The 20,329-nt window shown below is 40.0% G+C and overlaps 1 protein-coding gene across 2 annotated transcripts in view; it reads right to left on the bottom strand.

The window, feature by feature from the left end:
* The window catches only part of ARHGEF37 (Rho guanine nucleotide exchange factor 37), a 1,079,989-nt gene that overhangs the window by 178,076 nt on the left and 881,584 nt on the right, over positions 1-20,329 (bottom strand). For both annotated transcript variants that reach the window (XM_044067741.1, XM_044067740.1), the window contains exon 12: positions 4,938-5,267. In XM_044067741.1, the coding sequence (XP_043923676.1) occupies positions 4,938-5,267 (330 nt within the window). The remainder of the gene's footprint in view (positions 1-4,937; positions 5,268-20,329) is intronic.

The raw sequence follows: 20,329 nt of genomic DNA, 5'->3' as shown, positions 1-20,329 counted from the left end.
TGCCCTTTCACAAATTAGTGCTTACAGATTAACCTACTACTTTGGACAGTGAGTTGCCCAACATTTCTTCAGCCAGGCTGATTGACATGGGCATTCTGAGGCAATGTAGAAATGGCCTCATGTATACTGACAACCAGTTGCTCTTAAAGCAAACAAATACAGTATGTGAGAGATGTAACTATATCGTGAAACTAGAATCAGTCCTCTTACATAACAATAAACAAGTCATCAAACGGTTTGTCAGCACACACACCTCTCCTCTCACACACGATAATGTCAAGACACATAAACCCACATAAGCAGAGGCACTCACTAAGAGCCTACAAAAAGACCAAAGACCTCCCAAGGGCAAACAACCTACACATACTAGTACACAAACAGAATCCACCACTACAGAAAATAACACACATATCAGTGCCTCAAAAATTCAGCCCCTAAGGCAAAACACCTTAAAATCAAATGTCTTAGTCATAAGTGACTCAATAGCGATACGCACAGATGTCCACTTCACCAGTTTGGATAAGGAGAAGGTCACTGTCAGCTGCCTGTTAGGTGCCAGGGTCTGTCAAATCACAAACCCAATCAAGTTATTCAACAACTACCTTTATGACTCTTGTCTTGGTACATGTTTGAGTGAATGACTTGAGACATACCTCTCTGGACTATATGAAGAGAGATATGACTGAACTCTCGTATTATGTGTCTCAGGCAGGTATGTCCCTATCCCTAAGCAGCATTCTACCTTCAACTAGGGTGATGCCACAACACAGACAAAAATGATTGATTTCAACAATTGGCTTAGTTTCTGGTGTCACTCCAGGGGGATCCAGTATCTGTCAGCGTGGGAAGACATAGTCCACAGACCACACTGCTTTGCAGAGATGACCTTCACCTGTTTCCTCAATGGTTTTGGATACTGGCAAAGATACTTGCCTACTCCATAGTGCATTTTTAGGCTATGTCAAAACAATTAAACTTCTGATGTAAAGAACTCCACAACAGACAAACTCAAGGTCATGTTACTTAATGCTCGGAGCCTGAACAGTAAACTGCACTCCTTGGATGCACTCCTCACCCTGGAAGATTCTGACATCAGTGCAGTCACTGAGACTTGGTTCAAGGCTGCAGAAAGCACCACAGCCATACATGGCTACATGTTCAGAACCCAAAATGATCATGAAAAAAACAAAGGTGGAGGTGTATCCATCTTTATTAAATCCAAATACCCTTCAACACTGCTTAAACATAACAACTCTCTTGAGCTACTTCAGGTCCAAATAACTATAGGTAAAATATCCAGCCATATCATAGCTAGCTACAGGTCACCCACCTTGAACCAGGAGAAGCACGCCACCTACCTGGACTTGCTAAAGGCTCTCAATATGCAGACTAACTCCTTAATCATGGGAATGTTCAACTATCCTTCCATTGACTGGGTGACTTACATGAGCACAAACATGATCACTCTGAGGTTCCAGGAGTTTTTCAATTCTAATGCCTTGGAACAGTTAGTCTGCACCCCCACAAAGGGCTCAAATGTCCTTAACTTAGTACTCACCAACATGGGGGGGATCACTGCACTACCCCCAATGTGCTGCCCTCCCTGGAAAGTAAGGCCACAGATCTGTCTAGTTTGAAGGAAAGATCAGACCTGACTCTCCCACAGGAGCAAAAAGACTGAAAAATTTCTCCAAAACAAGTTATAGCCTACTAAGCGATGGTATGAGAAGTTTCAAAGCCCCTACTAATACAGCTTACAATGACTCCTATGCAGAGGAGTACACAAACTCCCTATATAGCTACTTAAACAAATGTATTGAATTGGTCGTACCTGACAGGACCAAAACCAGGTCCTCTAAAAAAAAAAAAAATCCTAGTGGATTGCAAGTATAAATAGGTTATAGAACAAAAGAAATAAACTGTTATCTAAGATTAAGAGGGAACTTACTCAACAGAGCAAATATACTCTCCACAGCTTAAACAAGCAAATCAGATGTCTTGTAAAGTCCTCTAAAGCTAGTTGTGAGACTAAATAGACATTATTTAGCTATATCCAAAACCTAAAAGGGATGCCCAGCTATGTGCCAACTTATAGTGAATGGTACCACTCACACTGAATCCAAGAAAATTGACAATTTGTTAGCTGACATATTTGTCAATAACTTCACCCCCTCCCTCGACCCCACCAGCCATACCCCATAGGACCAGGTAACATCCCAGGCTGCTTACTTAACAATCTAAAACAAGACCTAGTGGAACCATATCCTGAGCACTGGCTTTGTTTCATAAGAGTGGAGAACAGCAGCAGTAATCCCCTTGCAAAATGGGGGTTCATCAACCGACCCTGGTAACTACAGACCCATTAGCCTAACCAGCCTTATCTGCAAGGCCATGGAAAGAATCACCATGGACCTTATCAGCAAGGACATAGGCGACCTTCAAACTTGACCTGACCCAGTTTGGTTTTGTCAAGGGTATATCTCTCTTATTAAATCTGATGGACTTTTTTTTGAATGTCACCAAAGCCCTGGATGAAAGTAAAGCAGTACATACCACCTATCTTGATTTAGCCAAGGCTTTTGACACAATCTCCCACTCAGGGATTACTGAGAAACCTCTCCAAGCTGGGGACTAACCCATATGTCACTAGATGGGTAGCCAACTGGCTCACCAACTGAACTCTCACTGTCAATGTTGGGGAGTCCACCTCCACCCGTAGACCACTTACCAGTGCAGTACGACAAGGATCTGTACTGGGGCCTCTACTGTTTGAAATCGATTTTTCTGAAGTCCAGGAGAAAGTGGATTGCCTGTGGCTTACCAAGTCTGCAGAAGACTATAAACTGAGTGCAGTCATAGAGTCCCACAATGATGATGACACATTACAGAAGGGGCTAACACAGACAAATTATTGGTGCCAAAGCCATGGACTAAAACTAAATGCAAAAAAATGCCTCATTATACCCTTTGGCAAAGAAGCAGCCCCTACTAATTATGATATAGATAGCACTCCTCTGAGCACAAACCCAGTGGTGAGAGATTTGGGAACACAGCTTGATAGCAATCTTAACTTTGATCAGGATGTGTCCGTAGTGATAATGAAAGCATTCTACTTTGTGCATCTCATAAATAAGGGCATCGTATCCAAGACTAAGGAAGTTATAACTCCACTGTACTTAACCGCTATCAGACCACTTATTGCGTAGAATGTGCCCTTCTGTATGTACCTCACCAGACAACTGCAGAAAATGTAGAGACCTCATAGGTTTTTACCCAAGAGAACCCATGGCCTCCAAAACATGACCTGCATGGAAAGACTGACAGCACTGTCACTGTACTCTGTATCATACAAGCTGCTGAGAGGTGACCTGTGCCTGGCCTACAGAGCAGTCTAATGGAAATCCTGCACATCTGCAAATCAAACGGAAAAGAGTCACTCACTCCAGGGATCTCAACCTAGCCTGTGACATTAACAGAACATGACGGAGAGACAGGTATATCTCCAAGAGATTTCCACTCCTATGGAATGCGCTCCCACTTCATGTGAAGCAGAGCTCTTCAATGAACCTTTTTATGTGCAGCCTTGACAATTGGATGGGTGACCATAAATTCACCCCAGTGGTGGCACCTTTGTCCCTGATGGGCAGGGGCAGTCAATGCTGATCATAGAATCACTCTGCTAACAATGACCACCTAACTACAGTCAAGTAGGGTACACAGGTGTTTTACATGGCTAGGCTTGTAAAGGCCCTAGGGCCATTAGTCTAGCAATCTTCTATGAACCTATAAACATAAAAAGGGCAGGCTAGATATACAGATGTGCATTTTTCTCCATCATCAAAATATTGTATGATACAGTATGACTGACTAGTTCCTAAAGAAGTCAATCACTCCAAACCAAAATCTGGAAACACAGGATGTAGTACACAAGAGATACTTATAAAGATTGATTTAATGTAATGTGGTGTATAAGTAACAAGAGAAGATTTACATACTTCTGGAAACAAAATGGGAAAAATTTACAAGAGTAAATACTGTGATAATAGCTGTCATATTGAATTAATTCATAATATGCTTACTGGAGTCCATGTTAGATGGACAAAAAGCCACATCAACGAAGACGATTCCGCCAAGATGAGATCGCCGACAATGGAAATGCCCAACAATGGTGAGTAGTGTGGAATGGGATGTACTCCCATTCCCACAATGCGGTGCAATCTCGGAGTTGGAATATTTAAGTAGGGGGGTGTGCGGGTCTGTAGGGGGTGCAGGGGGGCTTGCCCACCTGTTATACAGGTATTTGTGATTTTGTTTTGGTGTTTTACGGAGTCAGAAAGAGGTTTTGTGCTGTACTTGTTTACTTACCATTGTCGGGCATTTCCGTTGTAGTCGATCTCGTCTCGGCGGAATTGTCATCGTTGATGTGGCTTTTCGTCCATCTAACATGGACCCTCTTACTGAACTGTATTACATTAACACTTTTATTACTTTTCCTTTACTCTCTCTTTTCCCATCTCTCTCTCTCTCTCTCTTACTCTTTAGTGGTTATCAGTGTTATTACTGTATCAGGTTGTTAAAAACTGTTCTCTGATTCATGGTGCATGTCATAGGCTTAATGATCATGTTTTTCTTCTACAGTGTAGGTTTATTTCAATAAAATGTTCATTCAAATCCAGCAGTGTTTCTACATAGATAAAACAGTGCCTGGAACAGTATGAAATGGCATGGTGGAGTATGCTCTGGTTTTGTAATAAGCTTTGCAAAATGTATTCAAATTCTTCATGGATGCAATCAATCCATTGATTTTACAGTCATTAACTGTGAAAAATGACTACAGCTGTGAAGCATGCTAACAACATTCCCTTTGCTTTTAAACTTGAGCAAAGGGATCAACTAAAGAGAAAAACAGAATAAACCAAAATTGATGTCTACTTTACCTCAGATATATATCCATTAGCTACCTTTTGGACATCTTCTGATGCATCTCTCTGACAGACAGCAAAAGACTGAAGAATCTGAATGAGTAGCTGAGTTGCAATTTCACAGCATTTAGGTAGTTCAGAGATCAGCAATGTGTTGATGGCCTTGTAGGTATTCATTACATCTTTCTCTTCATAAGTCACGTCCCCTGACTCACTTATTTTCTCTTGGATTTTCTCATAGTCTAACAGTTTGTCTAGTCGCTTCTTGATGAGGTTTTGGGGACCTTCCAAGGATTCCACAAGTATGCATAGAGGCTTGTATACAATGCTTTCCAATCTCCTTTTCTGTTTTGAAAAGCAAAACAATATTATTTATTGGGCTATCTCTCTGGTGTGGACCAGTTTAAAAATTATCTACACAGACATAAATGAAACCATGAGAACCTGTCTTAGGAAAAATAGGAAACATTTTCTTACTCTTTATTCTTATTTTATTTATTTAACATTTGTTTACTGGGAAAGTCCAACTGTACACAGGTCCCTTTTCAGAGGAGGCCTGATGAGAAAAGCTCCATGAGTACCAGTAAATGTTAATGCACAAATTACAATAATCAATAAAGTATAAAGTAAACAAAATGTAGTATACATAAGAAAATACAAATTTGTTACTTACTTATTAATGAATTGATTTAATTTGCTGGGTAGAGCCCACTGTGATATGGCCAGTTTTCTGATGAAACGTGGATTTTTTTTAACACTAATTAGAGTACCTTTGTCCATAACACTTGGAGAGTCCTCCACTCACCTGTAATGAGGTAATGAGGCATACTTGCAGGCTCAGCTTAACTTAAACTGAGGCATCATGGAGGAAGGTGTTACATGTTTGTGTAACATTTGCAATATTGCTTAGCATGATTGGAATGCAGGTATTGACAGTTCTCTGAAGAGCATATATCAGAAAAGCTTAACTAACAATGATGACCAGAATGTGTTGAGATTTCAGCAAGATAAAAGAACCTGATATGGTTCCAGAAAAGGAATGGAACATGAAGAAACAAGTTTCAAGACCAAGCATGTCCACAGGAAGTAAACAAGGAAGGAAAAGTATAAGACAGATAGAAAATGGAGATGATGAGCAAACTGTAAGGTCCTTAAAAGTGAGATACAAACAGACTGGATAATATCAGATAAAAAGACTGGTATCTTAGCCTTTAGAAGCTACTCAAGGATACATGAAGCAGTTAAGACAGTGACATGTGTACTGATGTACTAGTTCTTTTGGATGATCATGAATAAAGTGTTCTGAGGAAAACTGTGCCCTCCAAAGGGAAAGGAGAGGAAAGTTAGAATGTGAAATAATGAAGAAACTTGTGAATTATGAGAATGAAAAAGTTAATTTGGCACAAAGTATTAATGATGCAAGACTATACTCTGACACCTTACTGCAGAGTCAGCCCACTAGAAATTTTGTACTGCAGCAAGTCATTTAAAATTCTTTCTCATTTAAGCTTAACTATCTATAAGCATGAAAGCATATAACGTCTAAGGAAAATGCGGTATAAGGTTCCAAAATCCAGTATATGTGGAATGTTTCTGAAATGTGTACTAGGACAAGAAACAATTTCATACATTCTTGGGTTCACTGTTGCACATTTGTTGGAACATCCGTTTTATTATCTCCATTATGATGCTCAAAAATTGGGAAGTAACACTAAATAATATTACGGTATTTTAATGCAGATTTAATAATGTATCTTCTTTTATGAATGTGCAGAATTAATTGATAGTTTAGATTGCTAGGAAGGCTGGGCTATAAAATAAAGTTTTTGGTGACCACTAGTTAATCAGAATTTACACATGACTAAGGCAGAGTACCCACAAAGTTGAAGGCAACATGAGTAAATTTGGCCAGGAGTGGGCAAATCCTGCATCATCTGTGGTTGGGTCAGTAGTATTAGTATTATGGTTATTATATACTACACTTATTTTTACTACATTTTGTTAAATAAGTTCACTGCATAATGGTCCTCTTTTTAAATGATGGGTATTTATATACATAACAAGAAGTAGAGATGACTTTCCTACATGAACACACTCACATTTTTGTACGCACACACTCTCTCTTACTCATTCACTGTACTAGGATAAATTTGTACCTCATGCTGCCAGTATTGTGACATAAAAAAATTTTAGGTACATATTTAGGTAGAAGGATATTTTCCTCAGTTGATCCCTATAACAACCACTCTGTGAGATGTCCGGTGATGTGCGGGATGTAACTCCCTTAATGTTATTCTAAATTAGAACTGCGTTCATCAAACTAGCCTCCACCAGCTTCTCCCAGCCATCCTGAAGCAATCCAGCTATTTGGAAATTCTCCAGTTGCCTGCAATATTCAATTTCATGCTACAATGTATGTGTGATATTCTGTATAGTTACTGATATTGAATCTGAGCCTGCTTTAACTTACTGTTCCACGCATCCCTGGGGCATAACTAGCCTCAGCCCCCCAAACCACCAAGCTGTCTGAACAATAATGCACCACTGCTCTCTGCCTAGACTTTGCCTACTCAGCACCCCACTTGACACAGGCAAAACAAAAACAACCTTCCTGTGTGCTTTGTAACAACCTGCTAAGGATAAGGATAACAAGTGAGATTTTTTCCAAAACTCTAACATCCAATACTTGGTAATATTTTATTCACAACTACTTAAAAGCCACATTCAGCCGACTAATAAATTGCTGCACAATATTCTAATATAGAGCAGTCTAAGCAAACATTAGCTTACTGATTGTTTTTCGTTGCTTCCTGAAAAACATTGGAACTTGGCTCATCCCTCTCCATTCACCCTATGGGCTCACTCTGCTCCCCTACCCTACCCCAAAACCTCACCCACCCCACTACCTCTACATTTACATTTTCTAAACCACTCACTAATAGCCTTTCACGTATCAGAACCTTCCCTCTCCTCAGATCAACCATCCTCTACCCCTCCTATCAGATAACCTCCACCCCATCACCCCTCCCATTATTAATAAGCACCTAATACCTTCAGTATACTCACTCTCTCCTACCTATTAAAGTCTACTGCCATCACTCTCTGCCATATCCAAACTAGAAAACAACACTATCTCACCACTCCAACCATCCAAATTCCTCCAATTCCCTCACAACACTAACATGCATCCACATACAACACTCCTCACCACCAACACTGTTCTCATACTACTCCTCTGTACTTTACTACACCTAACTACCCTCACTGCCTTTCCCTTCTCTCCTCCCTCCCACTACACCTCCATATCTACCATCAGTAACCTCACCAGCTTTTCAAGCATATGTCCCCACCTTCTACAAACAGATACTCTCCATCAGTTCAAAATAAAATACTTTCCCTGGACACCCAGAACCTTTGTTACCCCCAATAGCTCTACTACTAACTCTACTACCATCACCAGTTCAAAAAAAATCTAAGCAATAACACCCAACCTGCATACTTTATCTCTCAACTCTGCCTTTAGCTGGTAACATCCACCCCAACCCTGGCCCCAACCACATCTCACACAATAAACCCATATCTCCACATCAACCCAAACCCCACAAATCCCTTTGCCTGGTAACACTAAATATCCAAAGCCTTTGTAACAAAATCCCCAATCTCCATGCATGACTCTCACATAATCACCCCAACATCATCGCACTGACTGAGACTTGACTCAAACCATACATCAAAGATTCTAAGATCCTGCCCCCTGGCTATCAAATAATAAGATCTGACAGGCTCAATAAAAAGTAGGTGGTGTTGCAATAATGCTTTCTAACTCCCTCACTATAATACCATACTCTAACCAAAGTCCTCAGTTTGCCAATATCGAACTAACCATTGCATTATTAAAAATAAACAATCATAAAAATCTTTGCACATTGCCCTCTACATCCCACCAGGAAAAAACATCCTCATACAGGAAGATGTCCTTGCTTGGATCTCTTCCAACATAACAAATTAATCAATCATCCTGGGAGATATAAACATCAGTTGGACAAATCTGACCTCCATCCCCTCTACCTACAATATAAATCTATTCAACTTCACCCACCTCATCAACTCCCAACCAAACCATCCAATGACTATTCCTCCAGATCCATCTTGGACTGGATACTCATTTCTCACCCTAAGAAAATATCTGAAGCCAGAACCCTCCATGATTCCTTAAGTATCCACCTCCCCACCTATGTCTGGTGGTCTCCAAGTACCCTACAACACCAATGCCACTATAAGGAAACTCGCAACCTAACAAACTTCAACGCAATACTCTTTTCTGACAACCTTAAAAGTATAAACTGGAACATACTAAAAACACTGCCACTGGACAATGTCGTTGACTATTTCAATAATTCCTTTGTAGGCACACTAAACAACCAGGTACCTATATGCAAAAAAAGGATAAAAAACAATCCGGCCCCATGGCTGTCTAAACCCACAAAAGTCTCCTGCATCACAGAGAAAAAACCCTAAAGCACTACAGAAAAACAAAAATCAAGACTCCTTTTTGCTCTTTAAACAACTCCATAACCAAGTAAATAAACTAGTTCAAAAATATAAAAAAAACATACTGCATTAAGCTCCAATCCAGCCACAATCTAAATCCGAAACAATTTTGGAATGCCATCTCCTCCCTCCTTAATCCAGGTGCCAAAGAAAATTTCTGCCTACATCCCAACAAGACACCCCAGGAAATAGCATCACCTTTCAACTCTTTCCTCATAAACTGTATAGCTGGCCTCAGTGCCAACTTTCCTAACACTAGCAGCATAAATAGCACTCCTCGCCCCAACTCCCCCTCCCATTCCCAAACTTGCCTACATTTCCCTCCCTCCCCTAACCCCCATGCAGTCCCTAGCCCCAGTTTCACACTCCAACCGGTCTCCACCACAAGTATAAAAAGATTACTCTTAAAGCTCAAACCCTGCTCAAACGCTCCAGATAACTAACCACTCACCTTCCTAAAAGCCATTGCTGAAGCAATAGCTTACCCCATTAGTATCCTGAATATAGATCAATTGCAGAATCGTATGTACCCAAACTGTGGAAAAAGGCTTACATCCTTCCTCTCCACAAAGGTGGCAAAAACAATGATATATCTAACTTCTGCCCCATTGCCATTCTCTCACCAATCTCCAAGATACTAGAAAAATGTATCCACACACAGATCATACCCTTTCTCATCCAAAGCCACCTGTTATCACCATCTCACAGCATGGCTATTGACAAATTCACAGTACCACTACTACCCTTATATCAATCCTCAACACCATTAACAGTGACTGTAACTCTGGGAAAACTGTTGCAACTATACTCCTAGACCTCTCAAAAGCCTTCAATACTGTCTCCCACCACTTACTACTATCACAACTCTCTCATTTCTATCTTTCCCCTACCACTATAAACTGGTTCTCAAGCTATCTTTCTGACAGGGAACAAGCTGTCAAAAGGAAAATCACCATCTCATCCTACCTGACTAAGCCTACTGTAGCTCCACAAGGCTCCATACTTGGCTCCCTACTATTCAATATCTTTAGCAATAATTTCCACACCTCTGTCTCCAATGCTGATGTAATTCAGTATGCAGATGATTCAACAGTAGTCTGCTCTGCCAGCTCAATTTCTGAACTATTACTTAAAACCCAAACTGCTTTCAACACCATAGAATCCTGGATGTTTTGCAACCACTTAGCTCTGAACCCAAACAAAACTAAAATCATGATTTTCACCCCATCCAAATCCATGACAGTACACAAAGATACTTTCAAAATCTACAGCCAAACTAAATCCCTGATTGAAATCTTCCCACACTCAAAACTTCTCATAGGAGTCTTAGATGAACAACTGAAATTCGATATCCACATACAACAAAATATCAAAATACAAAAAAAAACATCAAAAATTAGGATTGCTTTACAGACGCAATCAATACCTAACCCTCTCCACAAAAAAAACTTTGCATCCACATACCTTCTCCCCATCTCATTTATGGCTCCCCTCTACTTATTAACCTATCCATATATAGGTGTACTATCAAATGAGTGAATGGAATTGTGCGATTTCCATTAGTCCGAAATGGCCCATTTGATAAAAATGAAAAAATGAATGATGAAATGTAGAAATGTACAACAAAAAATGCAATACAGCATTTACTGTTGTGACTTTCTACATTTTCATGCAGATCGCACTATAGTGGGAATCCGGAAATGTACACTTTGCTCACTGTAGTGCGATCTCACAGTTTGTATATATAAGTAGCAGAGTGTGTGGGGGGAGCAGCCCCACACATGGGGGATGCAGGGGGTTGCCCCCCCTGCAAGCACATTCTTTACTGTGTGTTGCACAGTAATTCCATTTGTGGAAGTGTGGTGAATGTTCGAATTGTGTCGAATTCAAACATTCACCTCTTCCACATTTGACTTTTTTGTTCGCTGCAGTAGATTTTTGTTTCTATGGTTCTTAGAAATGATAATTCGCTTGCAGTGCGAATGTCAAAATGATAGTAAACCTATATATATATATATATATATATATATATATATATATATATATATATATATATAGATTCACTTCAGAAGCTTGAAAGCCCAAAATCTTGAATTTAAAAGACCGAGACCAAAATCTTGAAAGTTCAAAAGACTGAAAACTCAAAATACTGAATCTCAGAATACTGAAAACACACAGGATACCAACACTTACTATATTCCAGCAGAAGTAGATACAGAAACAAATACAAGACAAACCATATTACTTTTCTCCAAGTATACTGCACCCTTGCTACTTAAATATATCAAATATAAGCTCGCACTTCACTATACTAACATGAGTTATGTTTCAGTATAGCATGTTAGAAGGGAACATGACTAAGGTTACAACAGGCAGTCATGAAACATACAATGGTATGTCTTCCATTTTGTTCTGTGGAGTGTGATCTTGGAGTTAATATATTTAAGTAGCAGGGATTGTGAGGGGTGCCGGGGGGAGGCTTGCCCCCCAGCATGTACTTGGAGAAGTTGTAAATGGTTTATCTTTCATTTGTTTCTGTATTTAGTTGTGCTGGAATATAGTAAATGTTGGTATCCTGTGTGTTTTAAGTACTCTGAGATTCAGTATTTTGAATTTTCAGTCTTTTGAACTTTCAAGATTTTGGTCTCAGTCTTTTGAAATTCAAGATATATATATATATATATATATATATATATATATATATATATATATATATATATATATATATATATATATATATATATATATATATATATATATATACACGTGTGTGTGTATATGTATGTTTATATTATATAAAAAAAGACTGTATGCTAAACTCTAAAACTTGCTTTGTAAATTGCCAATGTATGATATTACTTTCCAAATTGTGAAACATCCAGTAGTGTTCATTTTTTTACTTTACTTTAAAATTCTACTGTCTCTGTACTATGCTACTTCTATATTACTGTGGAGATTTTCTTCCCAGGCCTCCACTGAAATCGGGCTCATTATAGACCAATGGACTTCCCTAGTTAGCAAACTGCAAATAAATAAATAAATAACAAATCTCCAGTTGTTGTTGTTGAGTACAGGCAACTTTCAGTCTTGAACTGGACTTACTTTAAGAAAATAGCTGCCTACAGCATTGCTACTAGGGTTAAGTGAAGTGGGCAGATGCCCAAGGTGCAAGCTCTCAGGGGATGCAATTAGCAGGACTGAAGAATCACTAATCTAGCACAAGTGTGGTACTGGGATTCATTTAAGCAGCTGGTTAGATTAATGTGGTTTATAGTCCTGAATTTGTAAAAGCTGTATTTTACAGTTTGCTACAGTTGAGAGGATTTTCTTTGGTTTTTTTCTTAGAAAGACCACTTTTTAGTACTCAAAGTCAGGTGGTGGTGTTAGTCTGTGTCTGTCCAGAGCACCATTTGACAAACCCATGGCTCTGGTTGTTAATGTCTTATGTCTTAATGGTAGCAAGTCTGAGGTGGAATTCTAAAAACATCTTCAAGTACACTGGTCCAAGTTTCTGTGCACCTGAAGGGGTAGACATAAACTCCATTAGTGAAACAGTTAAACAATCCAATGTATCTGTTACAATTCACTTGCATGTTACATATGAGAACCGTTTGATACATCATCCCAGAATACATAGAACTCATGTGGTACACGGAGAATGAAGACTGTTACCTCTTTAATTACTCCAAAACGTGGAGTAGTATAATATAATGCTTTTTGGAATACCACTAGAAATGATTTCAGATGTTGCTAAACAGAAATTTTTCCAGTGGAAGTTGTAGAATTGTAATATTGTTTCAGCAGAAATGTTTTCCATCGAAGTATGGATATAAAAGTATGAATTCCCTGGGGAAGTCAGAGGCAAGCTCCCATACCACCCCTGCAGAGAGCTTCACCCCCTGTGCACCCTTACTTAATATAATGTACTCCAAGGTCACAAAACCTAGGAGTATGTAATTAAGTTTCACATAAATGGTAATTTACTGAAATCCAGCTCACTGAACTGATAATGAATTGTAGGTTAACCCCCACTAAAATTATTTTTATTTTGCCAGTCAATGCACCCATTTGAGGACTGTTTGTAGAAGCTGTGAATAACTAATTACTTATATAGTTTGCAATGACGAGGCAGGGGATATTTGTGCATAGGTGAACATTGAGCATACTTTGCATGTGACTCACAGTCACTTTTAGCATATGACAGTGTCGTTATTTATTTATTTATTTGTGGAAGGAGGGACCTGAAGCAAAACATGCAGCTAAACTTTTTTTCAACATCTCAGTGAAACAGTATAATATATGCTAAACACCCTAAACAACTTCCACATATAAAATACAGTTAAATAAAGAGAACCTAACTAAAAAGGCAGTTAAGGATAGACTATAGAATAAGAAAATCATAACACATAAGGGAAACATGACATAAGTAAATGGATATGCATTAATATTAAGTTATAATGGCAACTCAGCAATAAAAACAAGGCAAATACTGCAGATCAAAAATATACAGGATAATTTACAAAATAAAAAGGACCCTGGATGCAACCGCGTTTGCATGGCTTTGTGCGCATAGTGCAGCACCGGTTAAACAAGGTTAAACTTCTTCTGCTCTTCAAATTTTCCCTTAAGGAAGCTCTACTCTTACTATAATCAGACTACTCGCTATATTATAAGCCTAGCACTTGTTCTCAAAACTTCTCTACTAAGTAAGCACTCTCATACTAAGTAAGCACTACATCCACCTACCACCCCTGTGAATATCCACTTCCCTTAAAGGCACAGCACTCCTTTATACTGTTCTAGCATGTCGAGTGGTAGAGTACTGGCGTCCTCTCCAGTTCAGCTGGTTAATGTGGGTATCTTGAGACAATGCTACAATTGTCTCATGTACACAGACAACCCTCTCCTCCTCCCAACAAACACAAATTCATGTGAGAGATGCAACTATATAGTCAAACTGGAGGCTGAACTCTCTCAACTCAGGTCTGGCATGACCAGACAGGAGGAGATGGTAACCACACACACAGCAAACCCAGTTCCACATAGACCTACCACAACTGCAAACCAAACACATAAAAACACAAAGACATACTCGGAGGCTCTAATAAAAAACTTACCAAAACAACAGAGGCTCCCAAAGCAGACATCCAAAAATCCACCACCTCAAAACAAAACACATGCAACACATACTTCAATAAATCAGTGCATCAATCAATCACAGCCCTTAAGGCCAAACACCATGCCTGATACACTAGTAATAGGTGACTCTATAGTCAGACACACTGATGTCCCACTTACCAGGCTGAACAAGGAGAGGGTGACTGTGAGCTGCCTATCGGGAGCTAGGATCCGCCACATAATACACGCACTCAGGTCACTCCAAAGCATGAACAAATATGACTCCGTCATTGTCCATGCTGGCATGAATGACCTGAGACGTACCTCCCTGGACTACATGAAAAGAGACATAGAGGAGCTCTCTGATTATGTAGCCCAGGCTGGTATGACTCTGACCCTGAGCAGCATCTTGCCCTCACCAAGAATGATGGCACAATACAAAGACAAGATGATCAGCTTTAATAATTGGCTCAAGTACTGATGTCATTCTAAGGGGATCCAATGTCTGTCTGCCTGGGATGACATGTTGGACAAGCCACGCTGCTTCGCAAGGGATGGCTTGCACCTGTCACCACTGGGCTTCCGGATATTGGCTAAGGCTCTTGCCACCCCCATAGTGCCTTTTTAGGCAAGGCTCAAAAGAGAAACCCACCTCCTTAGATAACAAAAATGGGAAAAAAACTAAGGGTAATGCTGCTCAATGCCAGAAGTCTAAATCTCAAGATGCAGGCACTCGATGCACTCCTCAGTATGGAGAACATCGACGTCTGTGCAGTAACTGAAACCTGGTTCAAGGCTCCTGAGAGCACCCCAGCACTACCAGGCTATACCTCGTATCATGCTTTTCGGCCCCAAAACCCGGGCCGAACCACAAAGGGAGGGAGATGGTCCATATTCATCAAGGACACCCACACCTCCAGGTTAGTAGCAACACATGAAGCATCAGAGACCATAGAGGTGCAACTAACCATAGGCAAAACTGCTATACAACTGTTAGCATGTTACAGACCACCCTCCCAATCTCAGGAAACCCACTCAGCCTTCCTTAAGACATTGGAGGATATGAATGTATCACAAAATACTTTCATACTGGGAGACTTCAACTACCCTAACATAGATTGGGTACATTATTCTAGCCCTAACACCCTAGCCCAAAGGTTCCTGGAATTCATAAATTCAAATGCACTGGAACAACTAGTCATCTCTTCCACCTCTCCCACTAGGGGTGATAATATACTAGACCTGATCATCACAAACATGGGGGCAAAATGCTCCACACCTGAGGTATACCCCTCACTAGTGAGATCTGACCACAAACTAATCACCCTGGATATACATATCCCACCTCCACCCCCAGCACAAAAGACCACAGTGAAAAACTTCTCAAAAGCAGACTTCACTCTTCTTAAGACTGAGATGGTATCCTTTAAGCCCACTGGGCCAGTGGATATCACAGCCCACAATGCTGAATCCTTCACAAATGCTTTCTATGGACATCTCCAAGAATGCATGGATCATGCAATCCCAAATAAATCCAAGTCCCTCTCCACCAAAGGCAAGCTTCCTGTCTGGTGGACCTCAGCCATAAACAAATTGTATAACAAAAGAAGGAAGCTACTGCACGACAGAGCAAAATCCCATAAAGGGAAGACATCTCTGATCAACACTAGCAGAAAACTACATTCTCTCATAAAACATCCAAGGCCAACTTTGAGAGAAAAATTGCTAAGGACAATAAAGATAACCACAAAGCCTTCTTCAGCTATGTTAGAAACCTGGGCGGAAACCCTCAGATATGCTCAGAGTTAGTTCACAACAACAAAAATACACTGAACCCACAGATATTGCCAACATTCTGGCTGACAGGTTCAGTGCAAATTTCTCCCCTCCCTCACCCCCAAAAGAAGAAATACTTATCCCAGCTGAATGTAATCTCCCTGTCATCTCAGATGTCCAGGTGAGAGCCGCCCTCAACAAAGCTAAAAACACAGCATCAATGGGACCTGACGGTATCCCGGGTTGCATGCTACGTGAACTCCAAGAGGAGCTAAACCCGCACATAAAAATGCTATTTAACCTTAGCCTTACTACAGGATATGCACCTGAACACTGGCGTACAGCAACAGTGGTCCCACTCCACAAAGGGGGTACCTCTACAGATCCTGGGAACTTCCGCCCATAAGCTTAACCAGCCTGGTCTGCAAAGCTATGGAAAGAATCATTATGGAACTCATAAACAGAGACATTGGGGACCTACAGACACTTGACCCCACCCAGTTCGGCTTTGTAAAGGGCAGATCCTGCCTTTTGAACCTGGTTGACTTTTTTGAAACAGTCACTAGAGCCATTGATGAGGGCAAAGCAGTCCATACAGCCTACCTGGACTTGGCTAAGGCCTTCAACACAATACCCCACTCAGGCATCATAGATAAGCTCAACAGCTTAAATGTAAACCCTTATGTCACTAGATGGGTTGCAAACTGGCTAAAGGACAGAACCCATAAAGTTAAAATCGCTGGAGCTATGTCAGACTCAAAGCCAGTCACAAGTGGTGTCCCACAGGGATCTGTCCTGGGACCCCTCTTGTTCGGCATTTATTTCTCAGATGTTAAAGCAAACATGGGAGGGTTGTGGCTGACAAAGTTCGCAGATGACTGCAAACTAGGTGCCATAGTGGATACACCAGCGGACACATACATCCTACAAAAAGGCCTCACAGAAATGGACAACTGGTGCCGGAGTCATGGCCTTAAACTAAATGCCAAAAAATGTATAGTCATCCCCTTTGGGAAAAACAAAGTACCCAGAAATTGTCACATAGACAGCAACCCACTGAGTACAGAAAAAGTAATCAGAGACCTAGGGACCCAAGTCAACAGCGACCTCTCATTTGACACCCATGTTGCCAAAGTGGTTAGAAAAACATTCTACCTTGCACACCTTATCATGAAGGGATTCACATCCAGATCCAAGGATGTCATTGTACCCCTATACTCCTCCCTCATCAGACCCATGATTGAGTACAATGCCCCATTTGGTATGTACCTCACCCGGCATTTGCAACAGCTGGAGAGACCACAAAAGTACCTCACCAAGAGGATCAAGGGTCTCCAACATATGTCTTATTCTGCCAGACTAAAGAAACTCCAGCTCTATTCAGTAGCATACCGCCTGCTCAAAGGTGATCTCTGCCTGACGTACAAGGCCATGTCCAATCAGGAACTGATGGACATGCTCCACCTCAAAAAATCCAAATCCATCAGAACCACGAGAGCTAAAGACTTAAACCTCGGCACAAGTATGAATAGGACATGCTGGAGGGATAGATTCATAACCCAGAGGCTTCCCATGCTCTGGAACAAGATCCCAGTTCATGTTAGGCAGAGCCCCTCACTGACTCTCTTCAAGAGAAATCTTGATGAGTGGATGGGAGATCGTAAGTTTACCCCAGGGGTCACATCTGTGTCACTACTAGACAGGGGCACAGTAAACTAATTCTATTATATAAGGGGACCTTCACTGTGTCACTACTAGACAGAGGCACAGTATTCTAAATCTATTCTGTGCATTTTGTACCATTTTATGGGGTGGCAAAAGCCACATCACTATGGCTAGGCTTACAAATGCCCCAGGGCAGATAGCCTAGTACTAAACTATGAAACTATGTAATATACCACTGAGATCAAAAAGGAGAAACAACAAGCAAAAAGCTAACAAAGAAAAATACATTTAATAAGAACAGTGACTACTAGATCTCTAAATGTAAGAAGCAATAAATAAATGCAAAATAAATAATAAAAATAATACTAAAAACTGCCATAGTTTTGTGTAACACCTCTGTCATAAGAATGAATACATGAAGAATTGAGAAAACTGAATGGAAGCACTGAGAGCCATGATGGTGGACTGCTAGCTGTGTTTGAAGAGAGCTGTACAAACTACCTGTGATTTTGACAGGAATTTCTTAGTTCTATGGATTTTAGATCACTTTGCTGGATTTAGAACCTCTTCAGGATATAGCTTATTATATTCTAAGATCACTATCTGTTTTACATCGTCCCTGCCAGCATATATTTACTGCTTATATAAACAAATGGCCACTCTAATACCTCATCTAAAGAAAGCAACATGAAGAAAGAACTTAGACTTTTGTTTTAAATATTCAAGAAACCTCCATAAAATAGACAAAGTAGACAACAAAGCAAACTGTATTAAATAAGAAAATAAATAAATACCCTTAAGGTCATGATAAAACAATAAACATAAGAGACATTGAAGACATGATAAATGATCATGAACGAAGGCTTAAAAAAGAATTGCAGACTGACTATCTTCTGAAACAGGTCACTTGGCTGTTGGCAGAAAACTGACAATCTGGAAATGAGCAAGAGAAGAAATAACTTAAGAATATACGGCATTCCTGAAAATATGGAAGGAGGCAACATGATGCATTTTCTTATCACATGGATTCCAAAAGCTATTAGCTTGCCAGAAGCTTTATCTCATGGTATTGAGATAGCCCATAGACCATTAACCATCCCTTCCAGCAAAAAAGATGCTCTTCCAAAATCTATAATAGCCAAATTTATATCTAGTATTAACAACGATTTAATCCTAAAAAGTGCTTGGTCTAGACCAGCTCCTAAAATAGGAAACATTATCATCACGGGTCTATAGTGTGTGGTAACCTTCTGTCCCTGCCAGTCTAGAGAGAGAGAGAGCTCAGCCTCCAGTTTGGCATATGGCTTATATTCTCTCTTGATGTATTTGTGTGGGAGGGGAGGAGGAGAGGTTGTCTGTGTACATGAATTAAGACATTATCTCTAATATTTCCCCAGGTTCAGCAGAGAGCAGGAGAGGACACAAGCAACTGATCCCGACATGCTAGAGCTAGACTAGAAAAAAAAAAAAAAAGAGATTCCGGGTGGGTGACGAGAGAAAATGGGGGGTTTGCCTTTTGGGGTGCTATCTATAAGAGTGCGTGATCAAGGTAATAAGGGTAGGAAATACTGTAGGATGCAAAATAAATTTAAATAATTGAAGGGATTTAAAAAGAAATGGGTTTTGTGATGATTGTACAACTCACATAAGCCAGAGAGAAGAGAGAGATATGGTCAGTCAGACAAACAAATATGGCAACTAGAAAGACAGAAGTTAGTGGTATTTAACACTTAAAATGGGTGGGAGGGAGAAAAAATTCTGCCTGACCTGACTCAGAAGAGAGCTGTGTCTCTTTTTGAAGTTTTAATATGTTGTTGTTAGAACAGAATGCAAGCAACAAATAAAAAAAAAAAGAAAACAGTATTCAAAAAATAAAAAAAAGAAAATACAGAAATACAAAAAATAACAGCAAACTAACCTTTCCTTCACAGCAAAGTGTAGCAGAGTCTGGATGAGCCTTTCTGGTAAAGCAGATTTGATAATTATTACTCCACCCAAATGATAGAAAAAAGTAAATGTTTTCTTCCTCTTGTTAAAGAACTAAGGAAAATCAACTTGAGAGTTCATCTGCTTTTCCCAATGAGACTAAGAATTTTCCTCAAAGATGCTACTAAACTCTTTGCAAGAGGTCGCTTACTTCATTCAAAGTAATATATAATTTGCTTTCATCAACTGAATCTATGGACTATTCTGGCATGAGTCTGAAAGGGCAGACTGGCAAAAGCAACAGAAGACAATATCAAGATCCAAAAATACAAAGGACAAATGATTTTTCTCTTGTTATATGTAATCTAGTA

This window comes from Protopterus annectens, chromosome 3.part1 (assembly GCF_019279795.1).
Source record: "Protopterus annectens isolate FY-2018-M chromosome 3.part1, PAN1.0, whole genome shotgun sequence".
Lineage (NCBI taxonomy): Eukaryota > Metazoa > Chordata > Ceratodontiformes > Protopteridae > Protopterus > Protopterus annectens.
The sequence above is the reverse complement of the archived record's forward strand: the minus strand, read 5'-3'. Positions and strand labels throughout refer to the sequence as shown.